This window comes from Pogona vitticeps, chromosome 5, assembly GCF_051106095.1.
Source record: "Pogona vitticeps strain Pit_001003342236 chromosome 5, PviZW2.1, whole genome shotgun sequence".
Lineage (NCBI taxonomy): Eukaryota > Metazoa > Chordata > Lepidosauria > Squamata > Agamidae > Pogona > Pogona vitticeps.
The window spans coordinates 98,277,785-98,295,923 of record NC_135787.1 but is presented as its reverse complement, the minus strand read 5'-3'; the positions used below and the strand labels follow the sequence as shown (position 1 = coordinate 98,295,923).

Sequence of the window (18,139 nt, the reverse complement as noted above, 5' to 3'; positions counted from 1 at the left end):
ATCATGCCTGCATTGCCAGCAGGAAAAAGGAATGCAAGTTTTACATAGTGAAGGGCAGCCTGAATATTGACAACACCAATGACAGCAGTCAAGATGGTCTACCCTGTTCTGCTCACTATCATTAACACTTGTTCAAAAACAGCCCAGACAATTGCTTTGTGTTTGGTTGAGAAGTGATGAACTGATGGAAAAAGGAGTCAGCTTCTGAGATTTTCCCTTTTGTGGCGTCACTTTGTGAAAGATAGTGGTGCTGTGGGACTTCTGTTCAACACCTTGATCATTAGCCTGTGTAGTGTCTCAGGGTTCCATGATTCTCCAAACTATTTCACATACACATGAAAAACTTGAAAGAGGCGGTCAAAAATTTTGTGGTCTGTTACCACCGATGTGCTGATGACACCCAACTCCATCTGCTTTTTAAGATCTTCCAGGGGGGCCTTTTCTCACTCTCTCAGGCCCCAGTGTGTCATCATCCAGCCCTCCCCCCAATTTCACCCTAGAACCTACAGTATTCTCTTAGTTGCAATTCTATTTACAGTCATTATGTATTTTTTATGTTTCATCAATTTAAAATTCAGTGTGAAAAATGACAGTATTCTTGCAAGAATGCCAGATTAGTTGAGTCAAATATTTTGACTCCAGCTCCAAGTATCCCCACCCAGCATAGCTAGTTGTAGAGAATTACAGGTATTATAAATCCAAGACACATGGATACCCAAAAGCCTCCCACTCCTGAACTAATACATATAACATTTATCTTTGTGCCAATGACATCACCATGAAAGATCTCATAATTTCTCGACATACAGCACTTCAAATAATGTTTCAAGTCAAATGATCATTGGGAAGAAGTAGTTGATGGTTAAGCCAAAGAAAAATGAACGGCATCTGCTTATGGGTATCCCTGAGAAAGAAATATTTTCTTGATTCTTTGAATGTGTTTTTATAACAGAACAGGGAGCATCTAAAGGGTTGAACCCTTGTTTCTCATCCACCCCAAATGTTCATTGGGCTGTACCTCAGCCTCTCAATTTTTAATGTTTCCCAGAAATCTTGAGAGAAACTTTTGCTATTTAAATGCAACACATGCATCCTGGGTAGTCAGAAATAGGAAGTGACAGGCTGGTCACTTCCAGTTTCTAAAAAAGGCTAACTCTGGGTTAAATGAGATCTGATGACAAAATTACATTTAAATGGCGTATTTCATCCCTTGTAGATTTTATGGTGAAATTGGAGGGGGGGGGGACAGAGGTTGGGAGTTCAGTTCCCTACTATGGCTCCTTGTCAAGGATGGGACTATGATGATTCATAGAGTCCCTTCCAGCTCTGCAGTTCTAAGATTGTTACTGTTACAGTCCGTGCCTTGAATGGGTGTTTTGGCACCACTGAAAAACCATGTGCTCAGGGACCCATGATTTCTGTGTTGTAATCTATGGGTACAGATGGACCCTATGATTCGATAGTGGTTTGGAGATGATCCTATGTAAAAATCATGTGGATACATGAGGATTCATACTTCAGATCCATGTTTTTATGTGACTGCAAAGCCATGCACTGAAGAATCCACTATTTCTGTGTTTTAGTGTGTGAGCAGAGATAGGGTCTCTGATTAGATAGTGGTTTGGGGATGATCCTCTATAAAAATAATGTGGATCCATGAGGAACCATGCATCAGACTCATGTTTTTGCACCACTGCAAAATCATGTGCTGGGGGACCCATGATTCCTATGGTGTAACCTGTGGGCACAACTGGGTTTTTTGCTGTGGCTGCACAAAATATTTGGCTACACAGGGATTTTTTCCAAGTATGCAAATTTTGTTGTATCCACATATTTTATCTCTTTTCTATCAGCTGCAGATTTATGGTTGCTTGTGTCTTTATAGGGGTAAAAGAGTGTTACTTTTTAAACAATTACAACTCAAAAACCCTTTGCCCAAATATCCCCAAATTTGGCACAGAGCAAGAGCAGACACTGGGCTGCATGTGTCAAATTTAGTGCTGATCTGTGGTCCAGTTTCACAATTATAATTTTTTGTTTGGGGCACCCCTTATCTTTTGATTTTGTTTGTTGTAGGAACACTCTGCTCAAGGTTGCTAGCTGTTATATGTTGTCAGTGAAGAGGAAACTCTCCTGGCAGGACAGTGGCACCTGGCAGGCCGGGTGACTCACTCATTCTGCTTTTTCCCTTCGAGTTAGAGCATAACTCTCTCCAGCCAATCCTAGTAGTGATTAGGTAACCACTGTCCTATCTGAATCCTTTCAACAATCTGTGTAAGCTTGCTAGTTAATAAAGGGAGGTCTCAGGGTATCACCCTGGGGCTCCACTGGCAGACATCTGTGTGTCGACTTTTTGGTTCTCTCTCTCTAAAGCTAATTGCCTTCTTTGTTCTGTGATCACTTTCATCATTAGCCTTTTCATTTCGTGAGCACCTACAGTTTGTAGGATACTTTTTCTGTGCTTGTTCAAAATATATGGCTATGCTACTGTGTTACCACAATATAGTGTAACTGACCACACAGGCAAGGGTATTCCAGGAACTGTAATCCAAGAAAATCTCTGGTAATCCCTGATTTCTTTAGGAGATTATCATTCTCTTATTCTCACACTTTAAGTAAAGGTAAACATTCCCCTTGACATTTAGACCAGTCGTGTCCAACTCTAGGGCACGGTGCTCATCCCTGTCTCCATGCTGTAGAGCCAGCATTTGTCCATAGACAGTTTCCATGGTCTCATGGCCAGCACAACTAGACACAGAATGCCATTATGTTCACACCATAGTGGTACCTATTTATCTACTCACATTTACATGCTTTCTAACTGCTAGGTTAGTGTAACAGCCACCTTATACCTCACAAAGGGGCAGTTACGTCACACTCAATCACTCTTCGTTTCCACTGCCACCAACCATTCCCTCAAATGAAGCTTCAGGCCAAGGTATGATTTCAAAATAAAAACTTAGGTTTATTGTATACAAACAAAAGGAATGGTAAATCACTTGAATATAAATAATACTTTAATCACTATAATAATATAACAATCACACACACACACTCTCACAGACCCTCACTATATAGCACAGTTCTTATCTCACAGTATCACCAATCCCAATCTCCCTATCTTAACCCTATCTCAAAGCCCTATCTGGCCCTATCTCACAGCCCTATCTGAATCTCTCACACCATTCACTCCCCTTATATACAACAGCTCCACCCCTTATGTCCCACCCTCCGTCACGCCATTGGTAGATGACACACAGCTTCAGCAGTGACGGGCAGGTGATGTCATAGCCGTATGTAACAGCAGGAGCTGGGACGAGTGACGGGAGATCACTCCGTCATGTGGATTCGATCTTATGACTGCTGGTCTTCTGACCTTGCAGCACAGAGGCTTCTGCAGTTTAACCCACAGCACCACCATGTCCCTAAATTCAGTAACATGCATCAAATGCAATTTGATTTAAATGTTATTTTGTGAACAAGAAATTTTATGCAATATGTTGTTAGTTCTTGTGTTTTACTTTTTTTGTATTTCAGTATTTAATGTTTTGTGAATTGCCCAGCAAATAGTTACTGATTGATTTGAATAAATATAAAGAAATAATGCTAATTTAATCAATATTTTATCTACTTTTCTTTTTATTGCCTATATCATTAAGCCTATTTCCCCTATTCCACATTTTTAATGTTTAAAAAATATATTATCAAGATTCAAGAGGAAACAAAGAGAAAAAGTACAGCAGTACAGTAGTAGAGGTACAGGAAGTGACATGTAGGGATACGGTTGTTCCATAAATTCTGCATATCTGGTTTGAAATTAAGTGTAACAGTATAGTAAGTGAACTGATTTGTAAATCCAAACCTATAGTTTTCTTGTAGTTATAATCATGATCCAATATTGTTTTAGAAACAGGTAGCATTACTACGTTGAAATATGGGCAAATGTATCCCTTCTATTTGTGCTACACTAACAGCTCGTTTTCAGTATTTTGATAGGAGTATAATACTATCTCTTCATATTTTAAATATTACTTTTATATTTTGTGAGGTGGAAGTTAATACATTCATGTTGTGGATGCACAACATGGTTTACTCTTCTGTAAAACCAATAAGCTGCTATAGCTTTCCTGCTTATCAGATAATATGTTTAATGAAACATCTGAGGGTGATAACAAATGTTTGGGAGTGAGCATAAGGACAAATAATGGAAAAAGCCATCTTAGCCAGGTATAAAGAAGCTGTTTTAATAAAGCAGGATGAAGAATATACAGCTTTTCAGATCTTGGATTAAGACCAGGTCTTGGAAATAGCACACTACAAATAACTCTCATCCCTGTATTTTGGGATAAACATAATATAGTCTGTGGGGATGCAGGTGTTTTTGGAGCTGCCAAGGCCACTCCAGAGTCCCAGGAGTTTAAAAAACAAATAAACCTATTTCCAGTACCAGAGGCCTTACAGATTTTCACTCTTCTGGAATTTAGGAACTCCCCCAACCACCTGAAATCTTCAAAAACAAACCCCCCTATTGGGGTCCTTCCTATTTCCTTACATCAAGTTCCAACCATTTCCTGGGGTGCTATGTGGCAAGGTCTAAGGCAAAAATTTGGCCCCTGAGCCCACTGAGATTATCCATTCCTGCTCTAATCTTGCAATGTGAGGCTGTAATGTGACATCATCAAATGTTTGCTGTAAAAACAATGCTGTGTGGGAGGCATTTTTAGGTGATGGGTGGATTATATGCCATTTAATAATTTATTTATTTTAAAGAGTTTTTAAAATAATAAATCAGTTATATGTTATATAATGGATAGCAATCAAAACTTGGGCAACAAGTAATGCTAATTATTCACTTTTTCAAAGTAGCAAGAAGTAAGTTGTCATTATTATTATTAAAAAAAAAGAAACATTTCAAGCTATGATTGAAGCACACATCATATAGACTTGTAGGTTCCAACCTAGAGTAACTCAGGAATTCTTGGACTACAACTCCCAGAAACCCTGGCCAGCATAGCTCGTGATGAAGGCTTCTTGGAATTGCAGTCAGAGAACCCCTGGGTTACCCAAGCCTGGGAACCACTGATCTTGACTTTTGGTCATACATAGCCAATTAAAAGGTTCAATATAACAATTTTTATTTCTTACTGTGTTGCTTAAGAAGTTTTTGTTTCCTGACTTGCAGTAGTGGGTCAAGTGACTTGTGTCCAACTGAATGTTCTCCTGTGAGCTTTTCTTTGATATTATGAATATATTCATATGAATATATGAAATAAAGTGGAGATACTAGAAACAATATGAGATTTATGATGCATGATAAGATAGATCTATTTGGACATTCTGGCCAAGATCTAGCTAGAGAAAAACCTCAGTCATGCAGAGGCTTTTGTCCTGGTGCAAGCTCCTCTTTGTATGACAGGGAACTCAACTAGCCAATTTTGGAAGAATGTAATGTTGGTCATGCAGAAGAGTGTCTATCTAAGGAAGGAAGCCCATAATTATCCTACCTTGAACAATAGCTAATGTATATAAGCGTCTGGCCTTTATGTTTCTAGATGTTCTAGGTGTTTGTGCCCAAGTCCTACATTTTAAGATATTTTATGAAGCTTTCAAAGTATTGTTGGCTCTCTCATTCATTTGTGATAAAGAGTATGACAGACAGTTGAGTATTTTAAAGTGTTTGATTTAAATATGTTCTCCCTCCCTTTCCATTGCCAAAACGCACCAAGGAACTTGTAAAGGTTTGGCTTCTTTTTCCATTTTGCCACCCATATCAGTGTTTCACAAGTGTTTTCTATCAAATTGTGTGTGTATGAACTGTGAACTCCATAGTGTTTTGATGTATTTTTATGTGATTTAATTATCTGTCACTGGGATTAAAATATTGTTATTGTTTTAGGAACATCCCAGACCAGAGTATGAAACCAAACTACTACAGAAGAAATCCAAAACTGAAAAAAGCAAAATAATCAGTCAAGATAAGGTAAGGAGCCTGGATCTACCTCCTTTTTGCATTCTATCTTCCAGCAGGCATTTTGTGTATTATTGGGGATGTGTATTTTAATTGTTTTGACTGCAATTTGTTCACCTAAGGCTTTCATTGCATAATAATTTTTAATTGGTAAGTCAGTTCTGTGTGATAAGGGTAATAATAATAATTTATTGTCATTGTAAGTATATACACAGTATACCCTTACAACGAAATTCACAGACACCCAGAGAGCAGACACATGCACACACATAAAATTCCCCAAACACTCCCCACCCACTAAAAGTCCCCCATTAAAAATACAAACATCTACACTGCAGGCCAAGTAACACAGTCCAACTAATTATTCACTACTGGTGGTCTTTAAGCTCATTATTAATTGCAATTATAGCTCTGGGATAAAAACTATTGAGAAAACGTGTGGTCCGAGTCTTAATTGTTCTATATCTTCTGCCAGATGGTAACACTTCAAAAAAGTTATAAGCAGGATGGGAAGAGTCTCTCAGGATGCTGTGTGACTTCCTCAGACAGCGGGATGTGAAGATCATCCAGGGTTGGTAGCTGGAGCCCGATGATATTCTGGGCAATTTTAATGGTTCTCTGTAGAGCTTTTTTGTCCGCTACAGAGCTACTCCCAAACCATGCCAGACTGCCATAGGTTAGGACACTCTCAATGGTGCTACGATAGTATGACAGAAGTAAGTGTTTAAAAGCATCTATTTGGGAAAGGGCTATGTGTTTAAATATACGTGTTCAGTCTTGATGTGCACTTCTCATTGTAAGGTAGTGGTTATAGTGCTGGGACAGTAACATGGAAGATATCAGCTCCAGGTGAATTGTGGAATTCATTGGATGAGTTTGGGCCAATCACAGTGGCTCAGTGTAACCTTGTCCAGCCAGCTTAAATACAGAGACAGACACGGGTGATGCATTAATTAGGGCCTCTTTATTAAATGTTAATAACTTCCATCCTACTGCAGAGGGGCCTACTATATTGCGGTTTCATGGGGGCTGTGTAGGGGAACCTTCCTATTCCTACCTTTTTTTCCCATTGAACAAGTCCAAAGGCCCGGGTCCATGCTGTTGAGTCAACATCCCATTCCCGGCCGGCCAACCAGGTGACTTCTCTGGGCTGCCAGCCACCCCACACTTGGGAAATTTCAGTCATCATGGTCAGCCCCCCCCCTTGTGCACTCCCCATCTTGGCAACTGGATCTCTGGTGACAAGATGTTGGGTGCAATATCGCCCTTGAACAATCCTTGGGAACTCACTGTTACTCATCTCCCATCTGCCAATGAGAACTGTTTAAATGTGTAAGTGCCTCTGTTTTTCCTATATTTGCCCCTCTAGACACTGTGGGATAGGCAAAAATTACCCACATACCTTTTTTCCAATATGCCAATCAGGTGATATGGGTTGAAAATTCCTATCTGGCCCCATAGAGACCAGCTACTCTCACATTGGACACCATATGGGAGCCATTAGGCAGGCAGGTTGCTGGACCTTGCAAGAGGCCTAATGGAGGACAGGCTGCCTTTTATGTCAGCCCACCCCACCCTCCATCAGTTGAGCTCCTGGCAGCCAATGGGCACCCTAGGAGACAGGCTCCCCAATTGTGGGGGGGGGGTAGGCAAAGACTCTCCACCCACAGAGGTATTAGGCATGTGCACAGAGAGGAATATTTTGCACAGGGTTGTTGTGTGAATAGAGAGGAGAAAGATATGAAGTACTTTAACCTCCTTGAGAAAAGAGGGATATACATTTTCTAACAATGGCAATAGTAATAGATAACTATGAGTAGTAGAATTTCTTTATTACATTGTAATTCATCTGATCCTTTTGTATTGAAACTGATCCATAATGTTAGGCTTTTCTGTACTATACATATTAATCAACATTTATTTCAGACTGGGCACAGATAATGCTGTACTGGGATTTGTTCCATTTATTTTTATAGGGGGATATAGGCTTCATGGATCAATAATCTTATCACAGTACTCTTGTCACAGCAACTGTACAGTGCCTATCCACACTGAGAGTTTGTTCAACTTCAGGCGCACCCATGATACCTGCATTGCATCCCAGTGTTCACTTGATGAAAGGCTGAAACTGGTGTCAATGGAATCAAAGTGGGGCAAAAAAAATCTGCTTTCTGTAGTTTTTTTTACATCCTGTCAGATGATAGTTTGCTTTAGTTCTTCTTTGCTGTTATCTGGTGCACAATCTGCTCATGTGGACCTCAGTAAGGTGTTGCTATATGCTTATCCATGCACTTTGTAGGAGTGTGACATTAGGTGAATTTCCTTCTGAGCATGTTTCTGCAGTTCACTCTCCACACCTACATGTCTTACTGCTGCCCGTGTTTGGTTTTCTTGGGATGTCAGCTGTTCCTGTGTTCTGCTTTTAAAATAGTGAGTATATGAAGTAAGCAGGAAAGAGAAGGGAAGATATACTCAGTTTCTGTCTTCTGATTTTTAATAATTTTTTTAAAATATTACTACATTTGTTCCATAGTACAACCATTAAAACTAAAGCTAAACTAAAATTACAAAGCATTGCTTCAGAAACATGAATGTCTGAGAACGGTGGACAGGTAAAACACGGAAGGAAGGTAAGAGAAAGAGAAGTAGGCAGGGAGAGGTTGGAAAAGTTAGGTAAAAGGGGACAATCTGTGTTGAGCATGAAACCTTAGGGAGCAATTCCAGATGTATGTGTATATGTAACACTGGAAGAACTCAGTGTTTTTCAGTACCTCCAGCAACAAATAACCACCCCATGTCTCAACACCAGTACCAGGATGATCTATTCAAATTTGTAACAACAGCAATAACAACAAAACAGAATGACCCAGAGCAACACAAAAATGCTCGAGATCAATATCACAATGTAGATGAGCCTAGAGGCACTGTTACCAGTACCTGGATTACTTCACAATTTCAGAGAGAGGGGTAACAGTAATTAAGAAGTAGTAGGTGGAGCCAGGACCAGGGAATTGCAATTTGTCCCCATTTTCCTTTCTAACTACAGTGACAACATTACACGTTCCCTAGCTTCCTCTGCTTCAGCTGAAATTCAGGGGGAGATGTCATGAGACAGCTCATTCTCTGGGTGCTTTTCCTACATCAGAAAGTACAGAAAGAGACATCCAGCTTGACACTGCAATGAGACAGCATCAGGAGGATGGAGCTCCATCCCCTAGGCTGAATTCTTGACAAAAACCTGGCCGTCATCTGGCCATCCACGTCACCCCTGTCTGCACCCACTGGGCTGCAGGATGATTGGGCTACCATGCTACCCCTCACTGAGTTCACTTACAACAATGCCATACATTTGTCCACAAAACAGACCCCATTTACAGCCATCTATGGATACCACCCTCGTTTTTTCCCAGCTGTCCTGCTGTCCACCATAGTTCCTGCTGCTGACGCTCATGTACGCAAGTTGCAGGCTCTCCAAGAAACTCTGAGAGCAGCTTCAGCAAGCTAAGGATGCCTATGAGACAGCGGCTGACAAAAAACAGCAGGAAGGGCCACCTCTGACACCAGGGGACCATTTCTGGCTCTCCACCCATTATCTACGCCAAACAACACCGAGAGTAAAACTGCTATGGCTATCTTGCAGTGTTGGCAAAAAGCCCAGAATATGACTTGAATACTCAGACTTGGAACTCTGTTTGGACTTTCCTTTTTTTTCTGAGAAGTGACTAAAACATAGACAATTAACTTTGGAAAGTCTAATACAAACATTCGGTGAACGGGGCTGTCAACTTACATCAGAAACTGGATTCAAAATTACCCCTAAAGGTGATCAATTTACTAAAGTGGACTTATTGAAGCAATTATTGATGGTACTGGACTGACTGTTCTAAGCTATTGGACATCTTTCACTTGAAATACAAGTACTTGGCATCTTGGGACATAATACTACAACAAGGGAAATTTTGGGATGAAACAAAATCTACCCTTCAAGCAATCTTAGAAATAGTGAGATCCCATAACGAAGAGATGAAATCATTCAAGGAGCAACTAAAGAAGGACTATATTCAACAGAATGAACAAGGAAATGTGAGGGGATGATGTATGCCAGCCAAAGGAAGGGCTGGAGGAAATGAGAGGAGAAAATTTAGGAGATTTAATTCTAACCCTAGAGCCGAGGAGAATTTTAGCTAAGGGAAGATAAGGTGAGAAAATCAGCAGAATTAATTAAAATAGCCTTGAAGATCTATTGGAGATAGATTAAGTGCATAAAATGTTTTCAGATGATATAAGGGAGGGCAAAATGTTTAGAGATATAGAAACAAGAATTGGGAAAAGACAAATAAGAGGAGTTTCTTAGAAAGATGAAAAAGGGTAAAATATTAAGGTGGCCCTCAACATTGAAAGCATGTATATACTTAACTTCTGGAATTGTAAAGGAGCATATCTTATATATTAAAAAAGAGAATTAAAATGAAATAAGGGATTACTTATCAGGGTAAAGGCATAACACAGTGGGTTTTAAGGTAAATTGAAGCTGGATATAAGGATGGGGCAAAACAAATAGTACTTAATGAATATACGTTAGATATGATATTGATATAGACATGGTAGAAAATGTGGAGATAGAAACTGCTAAACAATTATATAAAGAAAATCTGTATAAAATGTTTTAGATAAAATCTATTGTGTGTTAGGAACCTACTTAGTTATTATTGGTATAAAATACAAAGTTCGTTGGTTAAATCACCTCAAAATTATATAGATTTGGAACCAAAATTACTTTTATTAGTATGTTATTAGAGGATTTTGAGAACATTGAATACTATGAGAGCAATACTACAATAGTAGCCAATATTGTATACTAAAATACACACATGGACGGTTTAAATGTTTAAAAAATGTATAAATTTTGAAGAGACAACTAAGAAGACACCAAGATGCAAAAAACAAATACTGTATTTTTCCGTGTATAAAACAACACTTTTTCCTAAAATAATAAGAGGAAAAATTGAGGGTCGTTTTATACATGGAAGGCAGCAGAAGGAGATGCAGACTGAGGCAAAGAAGCTGCCTCTCGCTGTTGCCCATTGAGTGCTGCTGCTGCTGCCCAACCACCCCTTCCAGCGATCGTTTCTTTGGGATTGGGCAGCGGTGGCAGCAGTCAATGGGCAGCAGCAAGAGGCAATGGAGCCTGACTGCTTCTTTGCTTCCACCTCTGCCTCCTGCTATTTGCTGCTGGCTCTGCTGCTGGTTGTGCGCTCGGTGATCATGCAGCTCGTTGACCGCTGCTTTTCTGTTCCTTTTGCTAAGCCCTTCCTTTCCTTTTTTAAACAGCCCTTTGACCGTTTCTTTTCTGTTCCTTTTGCTAAGCCCCGTGGCTTAGCAAAAGGAAGGAAAATCAGCGGTCAAATTTTCTAATTTGGGGTTAGAAAAGGGGGCAGTTGTCTTATAAATGGAAAAAATACGGTAATTATAAGCAATCCATGTAACATGACATTTAACAAGCAAAAATTGACTATAGATAGATTGAAACACTAATAAAATGTTTTGTTTTTTTAAAAAAAGAAAGTACAGAAAGAGAAGGAAGTTTGCAGCATAATAGAGAGATGTGTCATACAGGACATAACCATCACCTCAACTATAACTATTGCAGAAATAGTAAGCTCAAGAAACGTCATCAAAAGAAATTCTAAAGAAATTCTAAAATGCTCTAAAATGCTGGGGGGAAGATTTTTGGGGAATTGGAGGAAAGACTTCAGGATATCTAGTTCACAAACATTTAGTTCATGGATGTGTGTGAGGTAATTAGTATTGTGCATGAAATAAGTTGTGTCCCAGAACATGTTACAGATTCCTGTGGAACACAGATGTAGAAGGATTCATTAGCAGACTAGTTTCAGAAAGGTGGGGTATTTGTAAATGAGATGCCACTGAATTCCATTCTAAATTGGAGTGGGACAGCCCAGCTGAATCTGGAAGTTACTATTTGAGCAAAGCACCCCACAAGCTTCAGTTGAAACTCAACCAGCAAATCTTGTCAGCATATTTTTCCTTACATCACCACCTCATCACAAAATTTACCTGGTAAAGTTTAAGATTTTAGAAGTTTATACACAGGCTGTGTACATGAAAAATCTCATCAGAAGCCAAAATAGTTTCTTATAGGAGGATTTTAGATATTTATGTAAGTATCGTAACATAGTTCATAGTGCAATAAATTATAATGTCATCATATTAAGTTTTATAACTGTTTTAGTATTCTGTTTTGCAGCAAGAAAGATACGGCTCTCTCACTGGAGTTTCCCCATAAATGGCAAAGACACTGCAACTAAGCGAGGAGCATAGGCTGTAATATTTTGTCCACATTTTGTCACAATGGATTAAGCTGTACACATTGAGACAGTAGTCTCCAGTTATATTAACGGTTGTCACGCATGCACAAATCCAGGCAGCAGTTATGATGAGGATGTGGATAGATTTACTTTCTTCTTCAAAGTGGATGTTTTGTCTTTTTGATAAAGTTACCAAGTCAGGAATGTCTACACAGCAATATTCGTGTTCATCAGAGATTTAGTTTGCACAACACCAGTTCCCATGTACTGAAGAAATTTATCTGAAGGTCGCAGGGCAGTTTATGCAAGGGTTAACTTTTTGGTTGGATCTAGCTTAGGTATAAAATGTATGTTTAGGCTTGCTCAGTGATGTGCCTCCTGTAGGAAAAGTAATGTAAGCCACCAGTGAAGGAGGAGCTTTCCTTAGTTACCCATAACTCTGGACCCAGGAGGCATTGGAGACTTCAGTTCTCATTTGTCTTAGTAGCAATAGAAATAAATAATACTTTTCTTAGAACTGCAGAGCTGGAATGGACTCTACAGAGCACCGAGTCCAGCCCCTTCAAAGGAAGCACAGTGAGGAAATGACCTCCCAAGCTCTTGCTCTGCAGCCAGATGACCAAACCACTGAGCAGTTCATAAATTCTAGAGCATCGACTCACCTTTGTGAACTCTCCCCTCCAAAGTTCATATGTGTCACTGAAACCAATTGTGATTGGATTGGACGGCTTCTACTGAGTGAAGTTAGGCTAGGGTCCTTTCAGAGGCAGCATCCTGCTGATAGAGTTCATATCTCCAATGGGGAAGAGGGAGTTTGTATTTTCAGAAAAAGTATGCTTTGCAACACCCCAATAGCCAAACCCAAACCACATGCGTACATCTGAGGTGACGGGAACGAGACATCCTTGTACTATAATAAGACATTGGTGTGTGTGTGTGTGTGTGAGGGGGAAATAAACACAGGATTTCACATTATTTATTTCATTACGACATAATTTTTGGCAGAATATTTTATTCTTTTACCAGGATCAGTTAGAAAAATAAACAACAATTGTTTTATGAGGTTTATGTAGGAGCACAACAACTCCAAAAGGACAAGGCATGGATTCTATATAATTTTGATTATAACATACTTGAATGGATAGGCTATCCATTTGGGGTGGCATCATTTCCCTGAAAAGTAGCTCAAGAACCCAGAGGGTGTTGTGTGTGTGTGTGTGTGTGTGTGTTTGTGTGTGTGTGTGTGTGTGTGTGTGTGTGTGTGTGTGTGTCTGTGTGTGTGTCTGTGTGTGTGTGTGTGTGTGTGTGTCTCTCTCTCTCTCTCTCTCTCTTTTTCTATGTATATCCAGCCTACTCCAGCAGGAAGGTTAAGAAGATGTACTTAAGAAGATGTTAAGAAGAGCCCAGTACATCTTGGGCCTTTTAAGTCTTGGGCCTATTGTTTTCTCTCAGCTCATTTGGGACTCCAGTGCTAGAGCTGCTTCACTGCCCTGGCCTTCAATATCTCTTTTCCTTCTTTAAGATGAGAGCAGGTAACCTACTCAGTATTGCAGCTGGGAACAAGACATGTTTTTTCCTATGAGTGCAACTTAATAAGAGCTCTGTTTACCCCTTCTAACGGCAGTAGAATAGTAGAAGATGGAGCAAAAAGCAGCAATCTTTAGTGCATAAAAGGACCCCCTTTCTTTTAATAGTCCTTCTGTTACATACCGAACACTGGCTGTGGAAGGAGGTGGACATTTTGATGCTTTCACTGTGACTCTTCCTTCATAGTATTCAGTACTGACTCACAGTGAGCAAAATGTGAGCATCAAATGTCTTTCTGTTTCTGGAGAAGAGACCATTTTCTTTTCCCAATTACTGTAATCTCTTTTTCAGCAATTAAGGGAGATCAGTTAGTTACAGACCCATGTGAGATGACTTGTCACACAGCCTGCCAAGAAGAACCAACACCAAACATTAACAGTTTGATGATTTATTGATGGTTTAACAGTTCAAAGATGGATAATAAAAGGCTGCAGCTTCCTTGGTTACAGCAGAATAACCTTGGTGCAGTATAAGGAGCGTATCCATGCATTGAATGACTCTCCTGCTAACTAACCTACCTATTAGTCCCCCACTGTGAGGTACCTGGGGAACTGGAAATCACTTGCCCAAGATAGGACCAAATGCCTCTCTCCCTCCTTCCCCCCTTTCTCTCTCTCTCACACACAAACACCACCCCTCCTCCCTTTTATCCTTCTGCCCACAGTGGAAGATCCACCTCTTCAGGCAGGCTTTTAATAACCATAACTGTTTTTTAGCTAAGCAAGTTTACTTTTAAAGTTTTGATTTTTTAAAAACTACTTAATATATTTTTAATTATTATTGCAGTTTAATTTTTTTAAATCTGTAATTTATTGTGTTTTAAATTTTATTTGTTTTAGCATTGTGGGCTGTCTTGGATCCCCTCATCAGAAGAAGGGCAGGCTATAAATGGTACAAGATAAATAAACAAATAGTTGTTATCCCCTCTTGTTGCATTTACTCTTTACTGGGGATATTTTATCTTGTCCTGCTGCTAGAAAAATGTTTCCAGTTGTAAAGAATCTCATTTGGTTTCATTTGGATCGGTTTCCAGCATTTTACCTCAGAAAAAACTCCACATTTGTGTGCTGAAATATACTTCAGGCAAAATCTGGTGGACAAACAGGAGTGTGTAGATAATTCTGCTGAAACATGATTGGTTGGCCTCCCTTTAAATTCTGTAGATGATTTTTTGAGGAGGAATTCCCAGATCCATTTCAAATTATATCTTTTGCAACCTTGCAAGGAAACTTTATAAGCAAGACTTTAAAACATCTTATATGTTCATCTAAAGAATTTGTTTGAATCAATCTAACTCTGAGCCCTTGTGGGAATTTGAACTACATCCAGACTCAGTACGTTAGCTATTCCACTAGGCTACTAGCAGCCAACAATACATACACACAGTTGACAAAGTGTAGAGGTAAAAAGGGGAAATAAATTAGGAGAGCATATAACCCCATGATTATATAACAGAGGAAGTGTGGCATTTCCCATAAACTGGAGAAGAACCCCTTCATGTAGTACAGTTTATGCCTTTGTGCTGAAAGTGGAAATTTGTCCATTCAAACATATGGCATTTATTGTGAGTTTCTTTGTGCCCACACTAATCCCAATTTCACAAAGTTGTTATAACAGATACATAATTTATTCGTTGGTAATTATGTTGCAGTTATTACAATATTTCATTGTTTTCATATAGTACATTCTTTGCCATCAGAGTAATATTTTCCATGATGCTGTAAATATTTTATCAGTTCTATTGAAAGTGGGAGAAAGAGTTTGTCAGGAAAGGAGCAGACATAAAAGGTTTGTGTTGATTTAGTACTATAACAATGGCCTAAAGGTGTAAGTGTTTCAAAAGGAAACTTTTCGCTGAAGTTGAAGGGCTAAAACATATTCACTGAATGCCTCAGGTTAAGCAGCAGAACAAACAGAGAATAATTATAAATAATTGCATATGCCTGAAAAGAGATGATGTCAACTTCCAAGGATTTGATCCTGAAAAGATCTCAGTGAATATCATTATTTTGTGAAGGTTTTTTGTCATACAGATTGTTTTAAAATTAATAATAAATAAAATTATATTAATTAATTTATAAAAGTAATACAACAAGCAATGCCTACATGTTGATATTCTTCTTTACGGAATTGATCAGCATAAGAACCCATAATGACCATTGACTTACATTGCTTTAACAGGGAATTCAATTCTTTAAAAAACCTCCAGTTTATGAATGTGGGATATTGCATTTCTGTATCCATGATTCAAAATGCCAGGAAATGGTCCGATATTGCAGCAGAATATTATGCCCACATTGCCAGAAGGAAATAGGATGTCAAGCTTTATCTAATAAAGGGCAGCTTTGGGAATGGGAATTTCCAAAGCTGGACCCATGTCCTGCCTGGTTTATAAAAACAGCCAGAGAGGGAATGGCTGAGAGGGTGAGGGGAATGCAAAGGGAATGTTGATAGCACTAATGGCAGCAGTCAGGAGAACCGCTTCTGTTTAATATCATGCACAAAGAGACACCAAGCAAGGAAAAACCCTGACCTCTGATGCCTCTATTCGTTCCAAACTAAAAAAGGGAGTGTGGCTAGCCATTTTCTTTCAGGACAAGCAAAATTGGTCTTTTCAATTTATATTAGCTGTTTTAAATATAAGGATATTCAGGGTTACGTATTTCTGAATGGCAGAGGGATAAAATAGTTTTAGTTTTGAAACTTATAGCTTGAAAACCCCTTGCCCAAACTTCTCCAAAACTAGCAGAGGTCAGGGGTAGACTGTCTACTATACCTATATCTGGTGCTGATCTGAAGTCCGGTTTCAAAGTTATAGCTCTTTGTTTGACCTCTTCCCATTTTTAAACTTGCCTTGTAGAATGTTGGTTTGCTCTGATGCACAGTAACGTACCTGCATTATTGTACAGCTACAGTATAATTAGAAAAATGGTATAGAAATATAAAGGACTATTAGCCATGGTACCTAAATGGAATTTCTATTGGCAGCTCCAAAAATCAGTTGCTAAAGGTGAATAATGGGAAAGGTTTCTTTCTTTTTCTTTCTTTCTTTCATTGTTGTGAGTAGCCAGCTACTCGCTCAGGGGAACAAGATGATCCTTGGCTCTTTTCCAGCAGGGCCCCCTCTTTTTATGTCCTTAATGTATTCTGATTTTTTTAAAACAACAACAACAAACCAAAGGGAAAAGTATTGTGGCACCTTTAAGATTAACACAATTATTTTCACAAACCATCACTAAAATAAATTTCTTAGTCTCAGTGGAGCTGCAATACATATGTTTATAGTTATACAAAAACTGACTAAATTGGTCATCTCTGTGGAAACTGTTTTGTGTTCCGATATTTAACAAACGTTTTTCTTTTTTGCTTGTAAATTTTTTATTAAGTTTCAACAATAAAGGTAAAAAGAAAATTATGATTATAACAGTCTCAAACAAAATTCTGCATCTTTTCACACAATTATATATCTTTAGATTTTCATCTTTCAATTTCCAATATTCAAGGTGGATATGTCATTCAACTTATAATGTTGACCTAGGAATTTATAAAATTCTGACCATCTTTCTTCAAAGTCCTCATAAAGTCCATAACATTGACTTTGATGTCAATATACAATTTTTTCTAAGAACTCTTCTAAATTTCCCATACTCCTTGCCAATGTCTGTCTTTAGTAAGGAGTTGTTCACAACCATTTCTAGGGCATCTTCTGCTAATAAGATTTTTGCAAAAAAAAGTTTGGTTCATTATGTTGAGGAAAGAAAAGAAAAAAGAAAAAAATCATTGCACTTAAAAGACTAGTAGTTTTATTTCATTGTGAGCTTTTATGGACCGAAGTTCACTTCTTCAGACGTTGGAGTGTTAATACATGATTGATATATTTCTACATAGGTGATGATATACATACTAGACCAAGTGACAATGGTTTGTTAACACAGTAATGTTACTGGAGAAAAAAGGAATTATAAAGGCAGATTTGAAAGGGAGACAGCAGATATTGGCTACATAAACTCATTCCAGTGCATCTTTAGCTGCCTCAAGAGAATCAAGGCTTACTACATATATTAATAACCCAGCTTTATATTTTTTATGGATATAAAACCTAAATTTTCAATGCTGAAAGATGGAAAGGTGAACCTGCTATCTAACCAGGAAAAATAAAGAGAAAATGGACACCAATATACTGAAGAACTATACACAAGAGATAGAAGGATGACAGACTTCTTTGAAGGATAATAGTATGGTGAAGAACCAGTAA

At 38.6% G+C, this 18,139-nt stretch overlaps 1 protein-coding gene across 1 annotated transcript in view; it reads left to right on the top strand.

Annotated features, from left to right (window-relative positions):
- Nucleotides 1–18,139, top strand: part of ANO2 (anoctamin 2) — a 227,064-nt gene that overhangs the window by 135,673 nt on the left and 73,252 nt on the right. Inside the window, exon 14 of the mRNA XM_020785745.3 lies at nucleotides 5,897–5,980. Within this exon, the coding sequence (XP_020641404.3) occupies nucleotides 5,897–5,980 (84 nt within the window). The remainder of the gene's footprint in view (nucleotides 1–5,896; nucleotides 5,981–18,139) is intronic.